The following is a 25,502-nucleotide window of genomic DNA, read 5'->3' on the forward strand; positions in this document are numbered from 1 at the left end:
TTTCGAGTTTCTTACAGAGGATTCTGGGCAAGTTTGAACTCCTAAAATGTAAGATTCTGTATTAAACTGTTTTTCTGATTTCAAATTATATACAAAGTAAAGCTGTAGACCACATTTCAGCACACAAACTACTATAATACTATGAACCACTGTGTGTACTTTCCATAGCCTGAACTACATGACACATTAACCCCCCCCCCAAGACTGGAGACCTCACATCGTAACAAAAGGGAGATAAATCTTTTCTGAAAACTGAAAATCTTTGCCATTTAGCAAGACTAATTGTTTTCAGAAATTGTTTTCATTAACAAATTCTGGTGCTACCAGATCAGGCTGTCTGAAGATATTGGCTTCCTGAGACGAAACGCACCTAACATTGATGCGTTTTGTTTATCTACTTCCTTTTGCAAAACTTAATTATGTTCTGCACCCCCCCCCCCCCCTCCCATCTTTCTTTTTCTATTTCCCCTTTCTCTTATCTTCCCTACTTCCTGACTGGTTTCCCAACTCAAACTGTACCAAACATTAATACTGTAACCCTTTTTCCCTCTCACATAGCAAAACTCATTCATATTCTGCTGGGCAGAGAACAAAACGATAAAATCCACTATAAAACCACCAAACCAAATGCTAAAACTAGTGATTGAAGATATTAGTTTGGCACGAAAACAATATTTTCTCACATGTTACATATATAATGACTATCCTGGGTGTCCGAGTGTTTGGAGGTGTGTATTGAGCAAAAAAAAAAAAAGAGTGCTAGTAGGCAGGCAGGTTTGAACCCGTACCGTGAAGGAGAAAAAGAATGTGACCCCCCCCCCCCAAAAAAAAAAAAAAAACGTGTTTTCTTTGCCGCTGCATCCATTGCTAAACTGGAAGTGACGTTTGTCAAAATTAAGGCTAGTCAATCGAAAAGAGTAGATGACTTTTGAAAATATCGGTAAAAAAAGTGACCCTCTCCTTGTAGAAAAGTGCCCAGTCGAGGGTGAAGGAATTAATGTTTTTGGCCAATTTTTCGATATTTGTTGTCTGAGACGTCGAACTTCAAAATGATACTGATATTGTGAAAATCCATTGCCTCTGTTGAAAGTTTAAGGCAGACATACAAATATACATACATACATTTAAATTGACAGTTAAGATTTATATTATAGATTTCTGAATTCATTGAGATATATATATATATATAGCCATGTTTATCATTTTGAAGCGCGTTTTTTGCTCTATCGAATGGTGCTATTCGTTATCGTCAATCTCGTCCTTCACTTTTTGTAGGCTTTTTGACAGCATGGACAAAATTCAAATCCACATGACTTTCTTGTTCCAGTTCAAACTAGGGCGAAAAGCTGGTGAGACAGCCTGTGATATCAATGATGCGTTTCGCCCAGGAACCACTAATGAACCTGTCGTTCAAGGAATTTTGCAATAGTGACAAAAGCCTCAAAGATGAAGACGTCTAGGCTGGCCAACTGCGGTTGATAACAAACATTTGAAAGCCTTAATTGAAGCCAATCCTTGCAAAACCACACAAGAAGTTGCTGTTGAACTTGAGGTCAACCACTCAACTGTCGTTCGCCATTTAAAGCAAGTAGGGAAGTCAAAAAAGTTGGATAAATGGGCGCCACATGAATTGAACAATTATCAAAAAAAAATCATCATTTTAAGGAATCATCTATGTTCTTCTGTGCAACAAAAACGATCCATTTCTTGAGCAGATTGTGAGGTGTGATAAGAAGTGGATCCTCTATGACAAACGATGATGTTCGGTGCAGTGGTTGGATGCCGAAGAAGCTCTACAACACTTCCTGGAGCTGAAATTGCACCAAAAAAAGGTTATCGTGACTGTTTGGTGATCTGCAGCCGGTCTCCTCCATCACAGCTTCTTGAATCCGGGCAAAATGATTACAGCAGAGAAGTACTGCTGACAAATTGATGAAATGCACCAGGAGCTCTAACATATGTGCCCGAGATTGGTTAATATGAAGGGACCAATTCTCCTCTATGACAACGCTTGCCTGCATGTTGCTCAACTGAACCTGCAGAAGCTGAATAAGCTGGTCTACGAGACTCTTTCAACCACCAAATTTATAAAATCTATATTCGGATCATCAGCAAGTTATATTGACTGTCCTACTGGCATAGCAGACCAGGAACAGGCTCATGACATTACTTTTGATAATGGGAGATGAGTCAGTTGTAGAATCATGTCTGTTTATGGTAATATCTGCTATGGTGTGTTAATAAACCAAAGCAGTTGAAATACCATGTGGCAAGAACAATAACTCCTAAATATCTCCATGGCGATTGTTGGAATATGAATCTCTCAAGAAGTTGGAAATATTTTGATCGCTTGTGGTTCCCGCACTGATGCTGCTAGATGACCAGAGTTTATTGCCGATTCTGTCACTGATAAGGGCATAAAATTGTTGACACAAATATTAGCATTTGAAAAGGAAATATAAGGAAGTGTTTCTTGTGTAATCAGTTTAAACTAAATAGGACCATAACATTAAAAAGATTCAGCTAGGTTTAAAGACGAGTAAAAAAAAAAAAAAAAAGAAAGAAAAACTATCTTTCATGGTCATAATCAAATTATACTTTTAAAAGCATTTCTTTTTTTTTTTAATTCATGCATCACAACTAGAATATTTTCAAATTTATAACAAAGAATACAAGAATCATTAAAGATGAATTAACTGTTAGGATCAATCTAAGAACAATTATTTCCCTTGGACGGAATAAGAGTGATCGCCCTTGGTTGGAGCGGTGAAAGGGAATCTGCCATGACACCTTGAGACACACACAGCTTTAACTCGAGACACTGCCATTGCACATCCAGTGTTTAAAAGTATAATTTCCATCTTAACTTGTTAAATAAATCAATTAATCGTTCCATATTGTTGTTACAATTTTTATGTGACATGACAAAATCTCTAAGTGGAAATTCCACAGCGAACTCTCTCATAAGTAATATATTGATGTTGGCATTCTGTGGATGTTCAATGTAAATGGAGACGTCCTGATAGTATTGTACCTCTTTTATTAAAACTTCAAAAGTATTTATCGAGGGACGGCTGGCGTAGCTCTGTCGTAAAATACGCTTAATATGATGTTTAAATTTATGCAGATTTCCTATATATTATTATAGTCAATTTTCTATCGATTCTTATATATTATAAAGTTGTGATTGCAAAAGTAAAAAAAATATATCCATATAACTTGGGTGTATCAGCTTGAACCAAAACTTATGAAGAAAAAAAAGAATATATATATATATATATATATATATATATATATATATAAACTTCCTTAGGCTATAATTGAAACAGAATCTAATACTTATGAGGAATTCTCGATAGAATTATTTATAAAAAAATAAAAAAAAATAGATGACTTGAGTGCCATCAGCTATAACCAAAACCTATGAAGAAAAAAAAAAAAAGAATATATATATATATATATATATATAAACTTCCTTTGGCTATAATTGAAACAGAATCCAATACTTATGAGGAATTCTTGATAGAATTATTTATAAAAAAAAAAAAAAAAAAAAAAAGAAATAGATGACTTGAGTGCCATCAGCTATAACCGAAACCAAAACTTATGAAGAATTCTTGGTAAAATTATTTATAACAACTGTCATTCGAAAGAAAAAGATGTAAGTGTGACACACAAAATAACACATACGCACACACGATCGTATTAATATAGAGTAACAAAGTCTTCGTGTTAAGTCATTTTAAAACATCTTTTATGCATCACAACTAAAAAATGTTTTCATGTTTATAACAAAATTCATTTTTTTTTTTTAATGTCTTTATTAAGTCTTGCTGTCAAGTTTTTTTAAAAAAATTTTTTACATGAGGGTCACCACTTATCAAGGCCCGAAGGCCACTCAGGGATAACGGTTATTGCGTGTACAGTAATCAATGAGATAGTATTGTAGTAATCATTAGTATTGGGGGTTTTGATTGTGTCTTACTTAAGGGAGCAGTTTGTCAGGAGTTTGTTTATGTTGGACTTGAAGACGTCTAAGTTGTAGCATTTATATTTTATTTAAAAACTAGTAGAGTGACCCGATGTTTGCTGGGATTGAACGATGGTCAACAAATGTTTCACAGTCCCATATTTTTATTTTCACTGAAATCAGTGAAATTGCCCATTTTTTTCAATCAAATTGATTGCTTGCTCTAGTTGGGGACCCATCACAGTGCACTAGGAGGAAGCTTAACATGCTTCCTGGCAGTGACTTAGTTCACAATACATTGTAGTCTACATTGCACTGTAGAGAACCCACTGTTGATTTTATAAAATTTTTTTTATATATAATGGCTTGAATTAAAGTTTAAAATGCAAAAGTCAAGCAACATGGTTCAATTGTGCTCTAAACAGAAACATTAATTTTGAACGTGCCCCTGTTATATGAAAGAAACTACGTTTAATTTTATATGCCTACCTTATTGTTTGTGCAGTGATAATGGCTTGAATTTAAGCTTAAAATGAAAAAGTCAAGTATCATGGTGCCATTGTGCTTTAAACAGAAATCTTCATTTCGATCGCATCTTTGTCAAATTGGAGAACCTACTGTTGATTTTATATGCTGGACCTCTCTGTGTGATTATAAAATTTCTCAAATGCACTTTTGACATTAGGCTGTGTAAGGCGTTAACTTTCGTCAAAATCGCCTATGACTTTCATCAGATTTTTTTCGACTACCGATACTTATCAAAGGCATTCTGATAAGAACACTGCCATGCACATAAAGTACCTTCGTGTGAAATTTGAAAAATCAGCCCAGCCATTTTTGAATCCAAAGGAAACGAACTTGCACACAAAGTTCCTTTTATATATTAGTAGAGAAGAAATAGATACTAGCTTTCTGTGGCATTTTTGCTAGGAGCAAACCATGGTGTCTATTCTTGTGCTATGCTTCAATTTTTATGTCCAAAGTTAGTGAAGTTTGAGGCAATCCCAAGTACTTCTCTTTGTGTCTAACTCTGCCCTTGTGGGTAGGCAATATATACAGACAAGCTACACACTTGCGCTGCATTGTTTAGGAGACCTCCTGATGCAATATTTTACCTGTATAAGAGCCAAATATGTCCTAAAATGGAGTACTGTTGCCGTATCTGAACAGCTGCTCTAAGTACCTATCCTGCCTTGATAGTTCACAACTGGCTCCGAAATTTAGTAGATGATGTTCGTCTAGCTACAACCACTATCAACAATTTCTCCCATTCTCTATCTATGCCTAAATCTAAACACAGACTCCATGAACAAAGCTTTTTTTTTTTCTCTATAACTGCTTATTTGTGGAACTCTTTTTCGCTGGACTGTTTTCCAACTGACTACAATATGGTTGTCTTCAAGTCCAATGTAAACAAGTTTTTGTTTAATCATCTCCTTAATCAAATTCTACCCAATTTCCACTACTAACGATCACTACACTGTTGTCTCAGTGACCACCATACACTCATTAACTCTTATTCTTGAGTGGCCTTCAGGCCTTGATAAGTGATGACTCCCTTAAAAAAAAATAGTTAACATTAATGTATTATTTTATAATTTTCAAGTTTTATATTTAAGTTTTTTGCAAAGTTTTAACTTTTCTTTTTTGCTTTGACAGATGTTTAAACAGATGAGTGCACTTGAGAAAAAGATGCAAGGTCTGTCCAATGTTTCATCCACAAATATTGCTCTGAAACCCGAGAAACTTCAGCAAGTTGTTCGGTAAGTTGTCAATTTTCACTTCAGATTGTATGAAGAGTATTAGAAATTTATGTTTCTGAATTTTTTTGAGATGACGATTGGTAATTTTTATTTGGATTATTCAGACTACTGTTCTCATCTTTATTGTTATACTAGTATTTCAGCCCGGCGTTGCCTGCGTGTTTGGATTTTTTTTTTTTTTTTTTGTAAATTTTTTTTTTACAAGGTGGTCACCACTTATCAAGGCCCGGAAGGCACTCAGGGATAAGGGTTATTACGTGTACAGTACATTAGTGTTGAGATTTGATAAAGTGGGTGGTTCATCAGGAATTTGTTTATGTTAGACTTGAAGACATCCAGGTTGTAGTCAGGTGGGAAACAGGTAGACTGAACAGAGTTTCACAGGCGTACACTTCTAAGAAAGAAGCTTTGTTCATGGAATCTACGTTTTGGTTTTGGCACAGATAAAGAGTGGGGAAAAGTTTTTACAGTGGTTTCAGCTAGACGGGTGTTTTTTGTCAAAGATCGGTGGGGGATGACCAGGGATTGGAGCTCAGACGAGCGTATGTTGAGCAAAAAAAAAAAAAAAAGGAAAAAAGCGGTCAATTTTTTAAACTTTGACCCCTATTATGACCCCTTAACATTTATTGTTTTGGGCTCAAATCAAGTTATTAAGTTAGATCTGCTAGTTCACTAATAAGAGCCATTGTCATGATACATAAGAAGTCTGGAGAGGTTATATTAGCTGAAACATCGAAAGAATAACAATAAAAAAAAAGATTAGTTTGAAGAATTCAAATAAAACATTAAAAAATTCCTTTATTTTTGTTGTTGGCATAAAATAATTTTGAATAGGATTTTATGTCTTCAAATTTCCGTTGCTTATTTTAATTATTCAGACTATATTCACAGTGTCTCATGTGATGTAATACTCCATCTTCTTAAATTGCATCTTTTTAAACTCTGGAACTGCAACAGAATTTTAAGGGTTATTCCAGCCCAATTCATCCAGCCCCGACACACCCCCTCTTGGATTTTTTTCATATTTACACCATACAAACTTTGGGTTAAAACTAAGAGAAATCTGCAATTTCAGCCCAGTTGGATTTCAGGAACATATTTTTTTTCACAGTTGGTTTCGGCCTGGAAATCAAAAATTGCTATCTCATGACGTAGAATTTTCGACTCCCGGCGTTTTACAAAATTTGCATTTTTGTTGCAAAAAATAAAGCTCTGGAGCTAAATATTCACACATATAAGGTTTTGAGGGCAAGGAATCCAAAAATCATGGTTAGAAAGATGGCAAATGAGAGGAAGTACCTTATTTTTACCATTTTAGGTGGTGCCGCAGCACTTTTTTAGAGCTTGTTTGGGGCGATATTTTATTGAGAAAAAAACATAACTGTGGTGCTTTGCCAGACTTCTCCTTTGGATTTTTAAAGTGACAATGGGTTGGAAATTACAAAAATCAAATAAAACCTTTCGGCATATTTGACATTTCCAGACACTAAAGCCTCAAAATTGGCATTTTTATAAAAATTTAAGGATTTTTTGGTGAATTTGGCAACAATCTAATCTTAAGTTATGATCAATATCTAGAGCTGAAAAAAGACTTGGATCGGCTCATTATAGCCCATTTTCATAATATAATGTCAAATTACATCATATAAAAGGATATGGACCCCTACTTCACAGTCAAAATGGACAAAAAAATAGTCGAAAATAAAAGACTGATGCATAATCTAGTTTATCATAAGAAAAACTGTCAAACAAATATAAAACAGACATTTGTTATAACTCCAACTATCGACTTAATCTGTCAAAATAGTTCTGAGTCTTATTTTTCTCCTCCTTGGTGATGAAATATGTTCTACCATTCACTGAAATACTTGGGGTCTGCACTCTCATAACGACCTTGCTTAGTGGAATATAGCCTCTATCCCTATTAGTTGGCCAGTGGAATTGATGTGATGGTCCATGTGGATGCAGGAATTTGCAAGTAAGATCTTTCTCTTCCCTGTTGACACTCTCAATCAATGCTAACCACCAATACCCATCAAAAATGCAAGTAATGTAGTCATTGCATTTGAGCAACTCCAGAGTTTCATCTAGCGGCGTAGGCATGTCCAGGAAAGAATGGTCGATAAAGATCGTTGTGTCAGCACTCAGTTGCTTGCCCTGAATAGTAAACTGAGAAGTTGGTTTGAAATAGTGACAGCTCCTTGTACCAGGCACAGTATCTCCCAGTTTATATCTCATTTGAAGTTTCTCTCGAACTGAAACCATGTCTTCTTTGTCGATCTTTAGAAACATGATACCAGTGATCGATGATCTGCAAAAGTCTGCAACAGCATGAAAAGTGAGTATTTGGTCTTTTATTGGCCTTTGCAAGCTGGCACGGAGAACTTTGCGTTTGACAGCCCCACCAATTACATCACAGGGTGATTTGCCATGGCTAGTTGCAAAAAATGCCCAAGTTGCATCAATTCCAAAATCTGATGAGTGATGGCAAAGGTTAATAAATGCTTTGAAGTTTTTATATTGGGCAGCACAGCCATCGCTGAAGTACTCTACACTCTTGATCCAGGGAAATTTCTCTTTGATGTACAACATCACCATTCTTTGCAGTTCATGCACAAAACAGGTGTCATGCTCAAGGTCATCTGAAATGATGCATAATGAGATCTGTTGAAGTTTACCATTGTTATCTTTGTAATAAATTACCACTGGATGTATGGTACACTGGTCTTTGTTCCAGTGATATCCCTGGATCTCATCTTGCACCACGTAGTGATAATTTTCCGCAAAGTCCAAGAGAAGTATACATTCGGTCTCAGTTATTTCTTCTCTTCTCTTTTTTAGATACTGCGCTTGGCTCTTTGCTGTGAAGGAATGGGTCGTTAGATTATCAACATTGTATACCAATATCTCTATGAAGTAATCTACATCAGCCATCTGTGTCCGTAGCATTGTCCTATCCACACTCTCCCACTGACTATATGACATCTCACTGTCAATTTCCAATTTTGTAAATTTATGATTTTTTGACACTATATGATAGGTTAAAAATATTCAGGAAGCTGGAAGATCTGAGCAAAAAATCGCATTTTCAGAAAGATATAGACGAAAGTTTTAAAAGTTGGATCAAAATACTGTGGTATTTTGAGGGTTAAAATGTTTCTGAAGAAGTTTTCTAATAAAAATTGTTGGATTGAGATAGTACTAAAAGTTTAAGATTTTTACCATCCTATTACTAGTTTCTTATTAAAAAAATAGCATACTTTTATCATAACTTGGTGTTTTCAACCCTTATCAATTAATTTTGAAGACTGTAGGCCTGTGAAATTGTTGAAATTGTTATCAGAACTTTTTAGTATCTGGCTTACTTGCAAATTTATTCCAAAATTAAGGTATGATGTCAGTTTAGCAAATGTCTAAATTAATTATTACATCTAATAGGGAAGGGAATATTTTTCATTATCATCGAAAATAGACCTGACTTTCAACAGAAACTGTGAGTGAACGGAACAAGAACTTTTTAACATTTTTGGTCCAGCGGTAATTTATTGTGTCTAGAAAAAATATATGAAAAAAAAAAATGCATTACCATATCAGCCACACCCTTTTTTATTGGATTTTGGGGCATGTGGGTAAAAAATCCAAAAACCCTTAATATCTCTATAAGGATTCACTTTTTAGCAAATCTGATGCCATTTTTGGATTCCTTGGGTCAAAATACTTACCTGTGCAAATTTTCAGAGCCATAGGATCTTTCAATCAGAAAATATTCAAAGAAATGACATCACAAAATTTATCCCGGGCGCCACATTATGCAGCAAAAACGAAAACAAAAAATGCTCTAAATCGGAAACCGCTTGGAATTAGATGCTCAAATTTTCAGGATTTCTTAGTTTCTATATTGTCTATCTGCACAGCAAATTACAGCCAAATCTGAGGGTATGGGTATTTTTTGTCCATTTTGACTGTGAAGTAGGGGTCCATATCCTTTTATATGATGTAATTTGACATTATATTATGAAAATGGGCTATAATGGGTCGATCCAAGTCTTTTTTCAGCTCTAGATATTGATCATAACTTAAGATTAGATTGTTGCCAAATTCACCAAAAAATCCTTAAATTTTTATAAAAATGCCAATTTTGAGGCTTTAGTGTCTGGAAATGTCAAATATGCCGAAAGGTTTTATTTGATTTTTGTAATTTCCAACCCATTGTCACTTTAAAAATCCAAATGAGAAGTCTGGGAAAGCACCACAGTTATGTTTTTTTCTCAATAAAATATCGCCCCAAACAAGCTCTAAAAAAGTGCTGCGGCACCACCTAAAATGGTAAAAATAAGGTACTTCCTCTCATTTGCCATCTTTCTAACCATGATTTTTGGATTCCTTGCCCTCAAAACCTTATATGTGTGAATATTTAGCTCCAGAGCTTTATTTTTTGCAACAAAAATGCAAATTTTGTAAAACGCCGGGGGTCGAAAATTCTACGTCATGAGATAGCAATTTTTGATTTCCAGGCCGAAACCAACTGTGAAAAAAAATATGTTCCTGAAATCCAACTGGGCTGAAATTGCAGATTTCTCTTAGTTTTAACCCAAAGTTTGTATGGTGTAAATATGAAAAAAATCCAAGAGGGGGTGTGTCGGGGCTGGATGAATTGGGCTGGAATAACCCATAAGCCAAACTTGTTATTTGGATGGGGGGGGGGGTTAGATTGTTTTCATGAGGTCAGCCATGTCTGGGTAGAAATTTTGATTTATGTTTATTACCTGAAGAAGGTCTTGTATTAAATTAAGTGATCCGAATGTCCCATTGTCACAATGTAGCATCCACATGCTTTTATAAGTATTTTCATGCAATATACTCTGACGAACTTCCTGCACCCCCCCACCTTTCCTCCGATCTACATTACCATGACCAAACCGACTAGCAGCAAAATCCCACCCCTTCACTGTAGAGATCCCCAGATGCTGGAATATTTTCTACTCTTTCTCCTGACTGCTTGCTTTTGGCGTTCCTTCCCTGCTCCCTATTTCTTGACTAGTAACATGTAGAAATTTAAATGTAATGTGAATACTTTGCTGCACAATTCCCCACTTAGGATGTCCTTTTTAAATCTGATCACTAACAACAGTATTTCCTTAACTCTATGGCAACGTACTATGTTTATGGTGAAAAAAATTGTCCATCATCATCGTCCGCATCATCATTTTTAAAGAGTGTTTTTCTGAAGCTATTTCTATAGGGATGCTTTTTTTTTTTAATCCATTTCATCTTGTGTATTGAAATGTTTTTGAAGTGACATAAATAAGTAATAAAACAATTTAGAAATAATAGGGGTCAAATTTAAAAAAAATTACCTTTTTTTTTGCTCAGCATACACCTCTAAACACCCGGGCAACGCCGGGCACCCATGCTAGTAAGTAATAAAACAATTTAGAAAGTCAAATAAAATTGAACTCTTATTTCATTTATTTTTTGTCTTTTGCAGAAAATTAAATTCCATGTTTGAAGGCAGCTCTCAACATGACGCACAGGAATTCCTGCAATTCATTCTCTACCAGTTGCAAGAAGCGGAGAAACAAATGAAAAAATGCAGCCACGAAGCTCGCCAAAACATTAGCAGAACCCCAACCGTATCATCATCATCAACCACAAATACTACCACTGTGACATCAACATCATCTTCCCTTGGTCCAAATCTCAATAACAATTGTACCACAAACAGCACCACCATTGCCAGTACAGCTACCACGGATGTCATCATGTCAACCCCTACTTTTACCACGTCTACTACGATCACCGCCTCAAGTAATAGTGCTCCTTCAATTAGCAAAGAGACTGTAACAGTTCTCGGTAACTGTACTAAGTCTTCAGACAACAGTATTAGTTTGTTAAAAACGTGTGACTCCAATTCCCTCCAAATGCCCCGTTCAGAAATATTACCCAGCACACCGACCCCACTCCAGAACTCTAACTCCTTAACTTCTGTTGGCAGCAATCGTAGTTTAAATTCTCATTTGGTGACGACATCTACAGAAAGTAAGAAAATTGCAAAGGATTCATATATTAGTCATAACGGCAACCACACTGCGAACGGTGTGCTTCCGAACTTGGACACTGCTTACCTAGATTGTGCTCTCGTCAACGGACGTACTGAAAAAGTAATAAACAACCCAAGTGCATCCGTTAAGATGAATCAGTGCACCCCGTCACCACCGTCAAAGCCTCCTTCTAATCGTGCCTCATCCTGTGCCACGCCCGTCTCTCTTAAGGTTGGCAGCACCCTCCCTTGTTTTGAAAATGAGAGTTCTTTATCACTTGGAATCCTGACTAATGGTATGAGCAAGAATCAGGCGAAGCAGATACAAAATGCTGTTGTTAAGCTCGAGAAGTGTGACCAGGTTTGCAGTAGTCCGCAGAAGTCTGTTAATGCTTACTATGCGATCGAGTGTCTAAACACGGGGCGGATGATCAATGGCAAAAAGAAAGATTTTGTTGAGCAGCTCTTCCTTGGGACCATCCTGTCACGGACACGGTGTCTGGAATGTGAAAAAGCCAGTGAGAAACATGAAGAGTTCCTTGAGGTCCTCGTTCCTCTCAAAAAGGCAGCTTACAATTCGAAAAATAGTGACGGCGAGGGGAGTGATCTTGAGAACGAAGGTAAGAGCTTTTTTTTTTTTGTACTTGCACAGTTTAATCAAGACATTAAAAAATGAAAATCTTATATAAATTTTCCTAGTGTGTGTGTGTGTGACACGGTTTATCTCAGCCTACAGGCAACCCACATAGGCAAGTAAGGTACCAAAATGAATCTTATGACCGAGCGGGTGTTTTAGTGATATTTATATCCATGTTTGGTGTATGGAAATGCAAAAAAATAACGATTTACTAAACAACGTTTTATTTACTGGATATTTTTCTGGTACAAGGACTCAAGTTTGCCCAGCTAACATTATATATAAATTCTTAATGCTGCAATATTTTAAGTTATTTTAAGTAAAAATCCATGATTTTTCCCGGCTTTGCTTTGAAATAATATTGTCTGTGTTCTATATCATATGCATTGTCAACAATCCATAAAAATGATTAAGAACTTGTTAAATTGACTAAATAAATAAAAAATCAAATAAGACGTAATTAAGTAAACAGAAGACACAAAAAAACAGAATTAACAGGCGACGTTGTAAGCAAAATATTATCAGCCCTAGCATGGCAAAGAGCATCACTTTTAACTCTGTCTATATCACCCAAGTAAAATGCAACATTCCCGCTATGATTTATGAAGGTGTCAACAACGAAAAAGTTGCTATGGTAACCAACAGCTAATCAGAAGGAACCGTCACTCACGTTCCTTACTAATTCTGAGGACTTTTGAACACCAGTAATTTTATTTGTTTTAATGAATGAAAATTTAAAAATTTTATTTCAAAATATAGTTGAGAAGGCGACCTAGGAACTGTAAAAATTCAAATAAAAAAGCTTTGACTTTAAAAAATACCAAAAAATAAAAACTTACTTTTATAATTTCACTAGCGAGGGGTACCCGGCATTGCCCGGGTGTTTGGAGGTGTGTGTGTGGAAACTCTGGGGGGTGGGGGTTAAAAAAATGTTTTGGTAGGTAAGTATGAGGATCGAACCCGAACCGTTGAGGCAAAGTTGTAAATTAAAGTGTGAAAAAAAAAAAAAAAGTGCAACGTTAACCATTGCCCCACCACGAGATGCTAACGGAAACACGTTTGAATTTATTTAATTACTTGGATTTGGCAGGTGGCCGTTTTAATGAGTTAATGAGGTCAAGTTTGACTGCAGGATAGTATTTAATTTACTGTGGAACGCTTTTTTTTATTTTTATTTTCCCAAGATATTATAAAAAAGACTAACCCACATGCTGCGAGCAACAAATGTTGAATATTTATCTTCCCGAAAGCGAGCAAATTAAATAGACAGGTGAGATTCGTTAACTGTGAGATATTACGATTTATATGTGATATAAAAAGTTGTTAGGCGAGCGACCGCTTCTCTGAAAAAAGCCTTTTGTAGACATACAGAAAAAGCGAACACACATACATACATACATTTTCGCTTTTATATATATAGATAAACATATTTCTTATAAAATTTGAAATAAAATAAAACCTTGTTATTTTTATCTGTATAGTTTTGTTAATTTTTATTGTATATTTCTAATGTCCTTTTCTTATATTAGATTTCAATAAATCACTTAACAATAGAAATACTGAAAAAACAATAAGTGAGGAAACTGATTTGCCTTGTTATCGTTTCTGGTAACAGCCACATCAGAAGTTAGAAAAAATGTTAGCTGACTATAACCGATTTGTCTAATTAGTGCTAGTTCCAAAATCCAAAATAAAGAAAAATATTTATGACGTACGTTCCTGTGACAGAAAGAAAATATTGTACGCGTAAAATCGCATGTATTGATCAAGTAGTTTTATGTTCATGAAAAAATAATTTAAAGTTAATTTAAATTTTCGAAAATCCCTCATTCCATCTTTCAAAAATTTCAAATATTTATGATCATCTCACTTGCCTTGCAAAATGATGTTGAGAGCTTGTCTATCATTATTTTGCCAATTTTTATTGTTTTAAATAAATTTTTTCTTATGTAAATTTTTTTTCTTTTTTCTAGATTCGCCTGAGCGAAATAACACCTTAATAAGTTTTATCTCCTCTTTCTCTGAAGTTGAGAAACTGCAGGGCGACAACAAGTATTACTGCGACAGTTGTTGCAATTATGTTGAGGCGGATCGATCGCTTCACTATGAAACCTTGCCAGACATCCTCACAGTTCATCTAAAGAGATTCTCTGCTTCTTCAGAGTAAGTTTCTTCTTTTTTTTTTTATTACATTTTTTACAAATTATTTACATAAGACAAGTAGTAATACTAACTCACTCCTCCCCACACTTACCTACCAACCCAGAAAAACTTTTGTTTGTACACTAGAAACCTTCAATCCTCGATTGGGGATGGGGAATCACAATCATTTGTTTTGATGGTTATCTCTCCTGTTGTGTCGATCTCTCCCTCTACTCTGTCGCCTTTTGTAGGCGATCTCTCCCTCTACTCTGTCGCCTTTTGTCGACGATCTCTCCCTCGCCTGTGTCGCCTTTTGTCGGCGATCTCTCCCTTTTTTGTGTCGCCTTTTGTCGGCCCTCTCTCCCTCTCCTGTTCTGCCTTTTGTCGGCGATTTCTCCCTCTACTCTGTCGCCTTTTGTCGGCGATCTCTCCCTCTACTCTGTCGCCTTTTGTCGGCGATCTCTTCCTCTCATGTGTCGCCTTTTGTCGGCGATCTCTCCCTCTACTCTGTCGCCTTTTGTCGGCGATCTCTCCCTCTACTCTGTCGCCTTTTATCGGCGATCTCTCCCTCTACTTTGTCGTCGCTCTCTCCCTCTACCCTGTCGCCTTTTGTCGGCGATCTCTCCCTCTCCTGTGTCGCCTTTTGTCGGCGATCTCTCCCTCTACTCTGGCGCCTTTTATCGGGGATCTCTCCCTCTACTCTGTCGCCTTTTGTCGGCGATCTCTCCCTCTCCTGTGTTGCCTTTTGTCGGCAATCTCTCCCTCTACTCTGTCGCCTTTTGTCGGTGATCTCTCCCTCTACTCTTTCGCCTTTTGTCGGCGATCTCTCCCTCTACCCTGTCGCCTTTTGTCGGCGATATCTCCCTCTATTCTGTCGCCTTTTGTCGGCGATGTCTCCCTCTACCCTGTCGCCTTTTGTCGGCGATGTCTCCCTCTACCCTGTCGCCTTTTGTCGGCGATGTCTCCCTCTGCTGTGTCGCCTTTTGTCGGCGATCTCTCCCTCTACTTTGTCGGCGATCTCTCCCCCTCCTGTGTCGCCTTTTGTAGGCGATCTCTCCCTCTACTTTGTCGGTGATCTCTCCCTCTACTCTGTCGCCTTTTGTCGGCGATCTCTCCCTCTACTGTGTCGCCTTTTGTCGGCGATCTCTCCCTCTACTCTGTCGCCTTTTGTCGGCGATCTCTCCCTCTACTCTGTCGCCTTTTGTCGGCGATCTCTCCCTCTCCTGTGTCGCCTTTTGTCGGCGATCTCTCACTCTACTCTGTCGCCTTTTGTCGGCGATCTCTCCCTCTACTCTGTCGCCTTTTGTCGGCGATCTCTCCCTCTACACTGTCGCCTTTTGTCGGCGATCTCTACCTCTACTCTGTCGCCTTTTGTCGGCGATCTCTCCCTCTCCTGTGTCGCTTTTTGTCGGCAATCTCTCCCTCTCCTTTGTCGGCGATCTCTCCCCCTACCCTGTCGCCTTTTGTCGGCGATCTCTCCCTCTACCCTGTCGCCTTTTTTTCGGCTATATCTCCCTCTATTCTGTCGCCTTTTGTCGGCGATCTCTCCCTCTACCCTGTCGCCTTTTGTCGGCGATCTCTCCCTCTACCCTGTCGCCTTTTGTGGGCGATGTCTCCATCTTCTGTGTCGCCTTTTGTCGGCGATCTCTCCGTCTTCTTTGTCGCCTTTTGTCGGCGATCTCTCCCACTCCTTTGTCGACGATCTCTCCCTCTCCTTTGTCGCCTTTAGTCAGCGATCTCTCCCTCTACTTTGTCGGCGATCTCTCCCTCTACTTTGTCGGCGATCTCTCCCCCTCCTGTGTCGCCTTTTGTCGGCGATCTCTCCCTCTACTCTGTCGCCTTTTGTCGGCGATCTCTCCCTCTCCTGTGTCGCCTTTTGTCGGCGATCTCTCCCTCTACTCTGTTGCCTTTTGTCGGCGATCTCTCCCTCTCCTGTGTCACTTTTTGTCATCTATCTCTCCCTCTCCTTTGTCGCCTTTTGTTGGCGATCTCTCCCTCTCCTGTGTGGCCTTTTGTCGGCGATCTCTCCCTCTCCTGTGTGGCCTTTTGTCGGCGATCTCTCCCTCTCATGTGTCGCCTTTTGTCGGCGATCTCTCCCTCTACTCTGTCGCCTTTTGTCGGCAATCTCTCCCTCTCTTTTGTGGCCTTTTGTCGGCGATCTCTCCCTCTACTCTGTCGCCTTTTGTCGGCGATCTCTCCCTCTACCCTGTCGCCTTTTGTCGGCGATCTCTCCCTCTCCTGTGTTGCCTTTTGTCGGCGATCTCTACCTCTCCTGTGTTGCCTTTTGTCGGCGATCTCTCCCTCTCCTGTGTTGCCTTTTGTCGGCGATCTCTCCCTCTCCTGTGTTGCCTTTTGTCGGCGATCTCTCCCTCTCCTGTGTTGCCTTTTGTCGGCGATCTCTCCCTCTCCTGTGTTGCCTTTTGTCGGCGATCTCTCCCTCTCCTGTGTTGCCTTTTGTCGGCGATCTCTCCCTCTACTCTGTCGCCTTTTATGGGCGATCTCTCCCTCTCCTTTGTCGGCGATCTCTCCCTCTCCTGTGTCGCCTTTTGTCGGCGATCTCTCCCTCTTCTGTGTCGCCTTTTGTCGGCGATCACTCCCTCTTCTGTGTCGCCTTTTGTTGGCGATCTCTCCCTCTCCTGTGTCGCCTTTTGTCGGCGATCTCTCCCTCTACTCGGTCGCCTTTTGTCGGCGATCTCTCCCTCTACTCGGTCGCCTTTTGTCGGCAATCTCTCCCTCACCTGTGTCGCCTTTTGTCGGCGATCTCTCCCTCTCCTATGTCGCCTTTTGTCGGCGATCTCTCCCTCTACCCTGTCGCCTTTTGTCGGCGATCTCTCCCTCTCCTGTGTCGCCTTTTGTCGGCGATCTCTCCTTCTACTCTGTCGCCTTTTATCGGCGATCTCTCCCTCTACTTTGTCGTCGATCTCTCCCTCTACTCTGTCGCCTTTTGTCGGCGACCTCTCCCTCTCCTGTGTTGCTTTTTGTCGGCGACGTCTCCCTCTGCTGTGTCGCCTTTTGTCGGCGATGTCTCACTCTGCTGTGTCGCCTTTTGTCGGCGATCTCTCCCTCTTCTGTGTCGCCTTTTGTCGGCGATCTCTCCCTCTTCTGTGTCGCCTTTTGTCGGCGATCTCTCACTCTTCTGTGTCGCCTTTTGTCGGCGATCTCTCCCTCTTCTGTGTCGCCTTTTGTCGGCGATTTCTCCCTCTCCTTTGTCGCCTTAAGTCGGCGATCTCTCCCTCTACTTTGTCGGCGATCTCTCCCCCTCCTGTGTCGCCTTTTGTCGGCGATCTCTCCCTCTACTTTGTCGGCGATCTCTCCCTCTACTCTGTCGCCTTTTGTCGGCGATCTCTCCCTCTCCTGTGTCGCCTTTTGTCGGCGATCTCTCCCTCTACTCTGTTGCCTTTTGTCGGCGATCTCTACCTCTACTCTGTCGCCTTTTGTCAGCGATCTCTCCCTCTACTCTGTCGCCTTTTGTCGGCGATCTATCCCTCTACTCTACTCTGTCGCCTTTTGTGGGCGATCTCTCCCTCTCCTGTGTCGCTTTTTGTCATCTATCTCTCCCTCTCCTTTGTCGCCTTTTGTTGGCGATCTCTCCCTCTCCTGTGTCGCCTTTTGTCGGCGATCTCTCCCTCTCATGTGTCGCCTTTTGTCGGCGATCTCTCCCTCTACTCTGTCGCCTTTTGTCGGCGATCTCTCCCTCTACCCTCTCGCCTTTTGTCGGCGATCTCTCCCTCTCCTGTGTTGCCTTTTGTCGGCGATCTGTCCCTCTACTCTGTCGCCTTTTATGGGCGATCTCTCCCTCTCCTTTGTCGGCGATCTCTCCCTCTACTCTGTCGCCTTTTGTCGGCGATCTCTCCCTCTACCCTGTCGCCTTTTGTCAGCGATGTCTCCCTCTCCTGTGTCGCCTTTTGATGGCGATCTCTCCCGCTTCTGTGTCGCCTTTTGTCGGCGATCTCTACCTCTTCTGTGTCGCCTTTTGTTGGCGATCTCTCCCTCTCCTTTGTCGCCTTTAGTCGGCGATCTCTCCCTCTGGTGTGTCGCCTTTAGTCGGCAATCTCTCCCTCTGGTGTGTCGCCTTTAGTTGGCGATCTCTCCCTCTGCTGTGTCGCCTTTAGTCGGCTATCTCTCCCTCTGCTGTGTCGCCTTTATTTGGCGATCTCTCCCTCTACTTTGTCAACGATCTCTCCCTCTACTCTGTCGCATTTTGTGGCGATCTCTCCCTCTACTCTGTCGCTTTTGTCGGCGATCTCTCCCTCTCATGTGTCGCCTTTTGTCGGCGATCTCTCCCTCTACTCTGTCGCCTTTTGTCGGCAATCTCTCGCTCTCCTGTGTTGCCTGTTGTCGGCGATCTCTCGCTCTCCTGTGTTGCCTGTTGTCGGCGATCTCTCCCTCTACTTTGTCGCCTTTTGTCGGCGATCTCTCCCTCTCCTGTGTCGCCTTTTGTCGGCAATCTCTCCCTATACTCTGTCACCTGTTGTCGGCGATCTCTCCCTCTTCTCTGTCGCCTTTTGTCGGCGATCTCTCCCTCTCCTGTGTCGCCTTTTGTCGGCGATCTCTCCCTCTCCTGTGTCGCCTTTTGTCGGAGATATCTCCCTCTATTCTGTCGCCTTTTGTCGGCGATCTCTTCCTCTACCCTGTCGCCTTTTGTCGGCGATGTCTCCCTCTGCTGTGTCGCCTTTTGTCGGCGATCTCTCCCTCTCCTTTGTCGGCGATCTCTCCCTCTCCTTTGTCGCCTTTAGTCGGCGATCTCTCCCTCTACTTTGTCGGCGATCTCTCCCCCTCCTGTGTCGCATTTTGTCGGCGATCTCTCCCTCTACTTTGTCGTCGATCTCTCCCTCTACTCTGTCGCCTTTTGTCGGCGACCTCTCCCTCTCCTGTGTTGCTTTTTGTCGGCGACCTCTCCCTCTCCTGTGTTGCTTTTTGTCAGCGACCTCTCCCTCTCCTGTGTTGCTTTTTGTCGGTGATGTCTCCCTCTGCTGTGTCGCCTTTTGTCGGCGATGTCTCACTCTGCTGTGTCGCCTTTTGTCGGCGATGTCTCACTCTGCTGTGTCGCCTTTTGTCGGCGATCTCTCCCTCGTCTGTGTCGCCTTTTGTCGGCGATCTCTCCCTCTTCTTTGTCGCCTTTTGTCAGCGATCTCTCCCTCTCCTTTGTCGGCGATCTCTCCCTCTTCTTTGTCGCCTTAAGTCGGCGATCTCTCCCTCTACTTTGTCGGCGATCTCTCCCCCTCCTGTGTCGCCTTTTGTCGGCGATCTCTCCCTCTACTCTGTGGCCTTTTGTCGGCGATCTCTCCCTCTCCTGTGTCGCCTTTTGTCGGCGATCTCTCCCTCTACTCTGTTGCATTTTGTCGGCGATCTCTCCCTCTACTCTGTCGCCTTTTGTCGGAGATCTCTCCCTCTACTCTGTCGCCTTTTGTCGGCGATCTATCCCTCTACTCTGTCGCCTTTTGTGGGCGATCTATCCCTCTACTCTGTCGCCTTTTGTGGGCGATCTCTCCCTCTCCTGTGTCGCTATTTGTCATCTATCTCTCCCTCTCCTTTGTCGCCTTTTGTTGGCGATCTCTCCCTCTCCTGAGTCGCCTTTTGGCGGCGATCTCTCCCTCTACTCTGTCGCCTTTTGGCGGCGATCTCTCCCTCTACTCTGTCGCCTTTTGTCGGCGATCTCTCCCTCTACTCTGTCGCCTTTTGTCGGCGATCTCTCCCTCGTCTGTGTCGCCTTTTGTCGGCGATCTCTCCCTCTTCTTTGTCGCCTTTTGTCGGCGATCTCTCCCTCTCCTTTGTCGGCGATCTCTCCCTCTTCTTTGTCGCCTTAAGTCGGCGATCTCTCCCTCTACTTTGTCGGCGATCTCTCCCCCTCCTGTGTCGCCTTTTGTCGGCGATCTCTCCCTCTACTCTGTGGCCTTTTGTCGGCGATCTCTCCCTCTCCTGTGTCGCCTTTTGTCGGCGATCTCTCCCTCTACTCTGTTGCATTTTGTCGGCGATCTCTCCCTCTACTCTGTCGCCTTTTGTCGGAGATCTCTCCCTCTACTCTGTCGCCTTTTGTCGGCGATCTATCCCTCTACTCTGTCGCCTTTTGTGGGCGATCTCTCCCTCTCCTGTGTCGCTTTTTGTCATCTATCTCTCCCTCTCCTTTGTCGCCTTTTGTTGGCGATCTCTCCCTCTCCTGAGTCGCCTTTTGGCGGCGATCTCTGCCTCTCATGTGTCGCCTTTTGTCGGCGATCTCTCCCTCTACTCTGTCGCCTTTTGTCGGCAATCTCTCCCTCTCTTTTGTCGCCTTTTGTCGGCGATCTCTCCCTCTACTCTGTCGCCTTTTGTCGGCGATCTCTCCCTTTACCCTGTCGCCTTTTGTCGGCGATCTCTCCCTCTCCTGTGTTGCCTTTTGTCGGCGATCTCTACCTCTCCTGTGTTGCCTTTTGTCGGCGATCTCTCCCTCTCCTGTGTTGGCTTTTATCGGCGATCTCTCCCTCTACTCTGTCGCTTTTTATGGGCGATCTCTCCCTCTCCTTTGTCGGCGATCTCTCCCTCTACTCTGTCGCCTTTTGTCGGCGATCTCTCCCTCTCCTGTGTCGCCTTTTGTCGGCAATCTCTCCCTCTCCTGTGTCGCCTTTTGTCGGCGATCTCTCCCTCTTCTGTGTCGCCTTTTGTCGGCGATCTCTACCTCTTCTGTGTCGCCTTTTGTTGGCGATCTCTCCCTCTCCTGTGTCGCCTTTTGTCGGCGATCTCTCCCTCTACTCGGTCGCCTTTTGTCGGCAATCTCCCCTCTCCTTTGTCGCCTTTTGTCGGCGATCTCTCCTTCTCCTATGTCGCCTTTTGTCGGCGATCTCTCCCTCTACCCTGTCGCCTTTTGTCGGCGATCTCTCCCTCTACCCTGTCGCCTTTTGTCGGCGATCTCTCCCTCTCCTGTGTCGCCTTTTATCGTCGATCTCTCCTTCTACTCTGTCGCCTTTTATCGGCGATCTCTCCCTCTACTTTGTCGTCGATCTCTCCCTCTACTCTGTCGCCTTTTGTCGGCGACCTCTCCCTCTCCTGTGTTGCTTTTTGTCGGCGATGTCTCCCTCTGCTGTGTCGCCTTTTGTCGGCGATGTCTCACTCTGCTGTGTCGCCTTTTGTCGGCGATCTCTCCCTCTTCTGTGTCGCCTTTTGTCGGCTATCTCTCCCTCTTCTTTGTCGCCTTTTGTCGGCGATCTCTCCCTCTCCTTTGTCGGCGATCTCTCCCTCTCCTTTGTCGCCTTAAGTCGGCGATCTCTCCCTCTACTTTGTCGGCGATCTCTCCCCCTCCTGTGTCGCCTTTTGTCGGCGATCTCTCCCTCTACTTTGTCGGCGATCTCTCCCTCTACTCTGTCGCCTTTTGTCGGCGATCTCTCCCTCTCCTGTGTCGCCTTTTGTCGGCGATCTCTCCCTCTACTCTGTTGCCTTTTGTTGGCGATCTCTACCTCTACTCTGTCGCCTTTTGTCGGCGATCTCTCCCTCTATTCTGTCGCCTTTTGTCGGCGATCTCTCCCTCTATTCTGTCGCCTTTTGTCGGCGATCTCTCCCTCTATTCTGTCGCCTTTTGTCGGTGATCTCTCCCTCTCCTGTGTCGCCTTTTGTCGGCGATCTCCCCTTCTACTCTGTCGCCTTTTATCGGCGATCTCTCCCTTTACTCTGTGGCCTTTTGTCGGCGATCTATCCCTCTACTCTGTCGCCTTTTGTGGGCGATCTCTCCCTCTCCTGTGTCGCTTTTTGTCATCTATCTCTGCCTCTCCTGTGTCGCCTTTTGTCGGCGATCTCTGCCTCTCCTGTGTCGCCTTTTGTCGGCGATCTCTGCCTCTCCTGTGTCGCCTTTTGTCGGCGATCTCTGCCTCTCCTGTGTCGCCTTTTGTCGGCGATCTCTGCCTCTCATGTGTCGCCTTTTGTCGGCGATCTCTCCCTCTACTCTGTCGCCTTTTGTCGGCAATCTCTCCCTCTCTTTTGTCGCCTTTTGTCGGCGATCTCTCCCTCTACTCTGTCGCCTTTTGTCGGCGATCTCTCCCTCTACCCTGTCGCCTTTTGTCGGCGATCTCTCCCTCTCCTGTGTTGCCTTTTGTCGGCGATCTCTACCTCTCCTGTGTTGCCTTTTGTCGGCGATCTCTCCCTCTCCTGTGTTGCCTTTTGTCGGCGATCTCTCCCTCTCCTGTGTTGCCTTTTGTCGGCGATCTCTCCCTCTCCTGTGTTGCCTTTTTTCGGCGATGTCTCCCTCTACTCTGTCGCCTTTTATGGGCGATCTCTCCCTCTCCTTTGTCTGCGATCTCTCCCTCTACTCTGTCGCCTTTTGTCGGCGATCTCTCACACTCCTGTGTCGCCTTTTGTCGGCAATCTCTCCCTCTCCTGTGTCGCCTTTTGTCGGCGATCTCTCCCTCTTCTGTGTCGCCTTTTGTCGGCGATCTCTACCTCTTCTGTGTCGCCTTTTGTTGGCGATCTCTCCCTCTCCTGTGTCGCCTTTTGTCGGCGATCTCTCCCTCTCCTGTGTCGCCTTTTATCGTCGATCTCTCCTTCTACTCTGTCGCCTTTTATCGGCGATCTCTCCCTCTACTTTGTCGTCGATCTCTCCCTCTACTCTGTCGCCTTTTGTCGGCGACCTCTCCCTCTCCTGTGTTGCTTTTTGTCGGCGATGTCTCCCTCTGCTGTGTCGCCTTTTGTCGGCGATGTCTCACTCTGCTGTGTCGCCTTTTGTCGGCGATCTCTCCCTCTTCTGTGTCGCCTTTTGTCGGCTATCTCTCCCTCTTCTTTGTCGCCTTTTGTCGGCGATCTCTCCCTCTCCTTTGTCGGCGATCTCTCCCTCTCCTTTGTCGCCTTAAGTCGGCGATCTCTCCCTCTACTTTGTCGGCGATCTCTCCCCCTCCTGTGTCGCCTTTTGTCGGCGATCTCTCCCTCTACTTTGTCGGCGATCTCTCCCTCTACTCTGTCGCCTTTTGTCGGCGATCTCTCCCTCTCCTGTGTCGCCTTTTGTCGGCGATCTCTCCCTCTACTCTGTTGCCTTTTGTTGGCGATCTCTACCTCTACTCTGTCGCCTTTTGTCGGCGATCTCTCCCTCTATTCTGTCGCCTTTTGTCGGCGATCTCTCCCTCTATTCTGTCGCCTTTTGTCGGCGATCTCTCCCTCTATTCTGTCGCCTTTTGTCGGTGATCTCTCCCTCTCCTGTGTCGCCTTTTGTCGGCGATCTCCCCTTCTACTCTGTCGCCTTTTATCGGCGATCTCTCCCTTTACTCTGTGGCCTTTTGTCGGCGATCTATCCCTCTACTCTGTCGCCTTTTGTGGGCGATCTCTCCCTCTCCTGTGTCGCTTTTTGTCATCTATCTCTGCCTCTCCTGTGTCGCCTTTTGTCGGCGATCTCTGCCTCTCCTGTGTCGCCTTTTGTCGGCGATCTCTGCCTCTCCTGTGTCGCCTTTTGTCGGCGATCTCTGCCTCTCCTGTGTCGCCTTTTGTCGGCGATCTCTGCCTCTCCTGTGTCGCCTTTTGTCGGCGATCTCTGCCTCTCATGTGTCGCCTTTTGTCGGCGATCTCTCCCTCTACTCTGTCGCCTTTTGTCGGCAATCTCTCCCTCTCTTTTGTCGCCTTTTGTCGGCGATCTCTCCCTCTACTCTGTCGCCTTTTGTCGGCGATCTCTCCCTCTACCCTGTCGCCTTTTGTCGGCGATCTCTCCCTCTCCTGTGTTGCCTTTTGTCGGCGATCTCTACCTCTCCTGTGTTGCCTTTTGTCGGCGATCTCTCCCTCTCCTGTGTTGCCTTTTGTCGGCGATCTCTCCCTCTCCTGTGTTGCCTTTTGTCGGCGATCTCTCCCTCTCCTGTGTTGCCTTTTTTCGGCGATGTCTCCCTCTACTCTGTCGCCTTTTATGGGCGATCTCTCCCTCTCCTTTGTCTGCGATCTCTCCCTCTACTCTGTCGCCTTTTGTCGGCGATCTCTCACACTCCTGTGTCGCCTTTTGTCGGCAATCTCTCCCTCTCCTGTGTCGCCTTTTGTCGGCGATCTCTCCCTCTTCTGTGTCGCCTTTTGTCGGCGATCTCTACCTCTTCTGTGTCGCCTTTTGTTGGCGATCTCTCCCTCTCCTGTGTCGCCTTTTGTCGGCGATCTCTCCCTCTACTCGGTCGCCTTTTGTCGGCAATCTCTCCCTCTCCTGTGTCGCCTTTTGTCGGCGATCTCTCCCTCTCCTATGTCGCCTTTTGTCGGCGATCTCTCCCTCTACCCTGTCGCCTTTTGTCGGCGATCTCTCCCTCTCCTGTGTCGCGTTTTGTCGGCGATCTCCCCTTCTACTCTGTCGCCTTTTATCGGCGATCTCTCCCTCTACTTTGTCGTCGATCTCTCCCTCTACTCTGTCGCCTTTTGTCGGCGACCTCTCCCTCTTCTGTGTTGCTTTTTGTCGGCGATGTCTCCCTCTCCTGTGTTGCTTTTTGTCGGCGATGTCTCCCTCTGCTGTGTCGCCTTTTGTCGGCGATGTCTCACTCTGCTGTGTCGCCTTTTGTCGGCGATCTCTCCCTCTTCTGTGTCGCCTTTTGTCGGCGATCTCTCCCTCTTCTTTGTCGCCTTTTGTCGGCGATCTCTCCCTCTCCTTTGTCGGCGATCTCTCCCTCTCCTTTGTCGCCTTAAGTCGGCGATCTCTCCCTCTACTTTGTCGGCGATCTCTCCCCCTCCTGTGTCGCCTTTTGTCGGCGATCTCTCCCTCTACTTTGTCGGCGATCTCTCCCTCTACTCTGTCGCCTTTTGTCAGCGATCTCTCCCTCCCCTGTGTCGCCTTTTGTCGGCGATCTCTACCTCTACTCTGTCGCCTTTTGTCGGCGATCTCTCCCTCTCCTGTGTTGCCTTTTGTCGGCGATCTCTCCCTCTCCTATGTCGCCTTTTGTCTCTTTACCCTGTCGCCTTTTGTCGGAGATATCTCCCTCTATTCTGTCGTCTTTTGTCGGCGATCTCTTCCTCTACCCTGTCGCCTTTTGTCGGCGATGT

The 25,502-nt window shown here is 43.7% G+C and overlaps 1 protein-coding gene across 1 annotated transcript in view; it reads left to right on the plus strand.

Annotated features, from left to right (window-relative positions):
- LOC145258215 (ubiquitin carboxyl-terminal hydrolase 1-like) overlaps positions 1 to 25,502 on the plus strand; it is a 72,567-nt gene that overhangs the window by 35,806 nt on the left and 11,259 nt on the right. Inside the window, exons 6-8 of the mRNA XM_080116157.1 lie at positions 5,630 to 5,733; positions 11,222 to 12,393; positions 14,384 to 14,573. Coding sequence (XP_079972283.1) covers positions 5,630 to 5,733; positions 11,222 to 12,393; positions 14,384 to 14,573 — 1,466 coding nt within the window. The remainder of the gene's footprint in view (positions 1 to 5,629; positions 5,734 to 11,221; positions 12,394 to 14,383; positions 14,574 to 25,502) is intronic.

Source organism: Euprymna scolopes, chromosome 33, assembly GCF_053919585.1.
Source record: "Euprymna scolopes isolate OS-2025 chromosome 33, ASM5391958v1, whole genome shotgun sequence".
Taxonomy (NCBI): Eukaryota; Metazoa; Mollusca; class Cephalopoda; order Sepiida; family Sepiolidae; genus Euprymna; species Euprymna scolopes.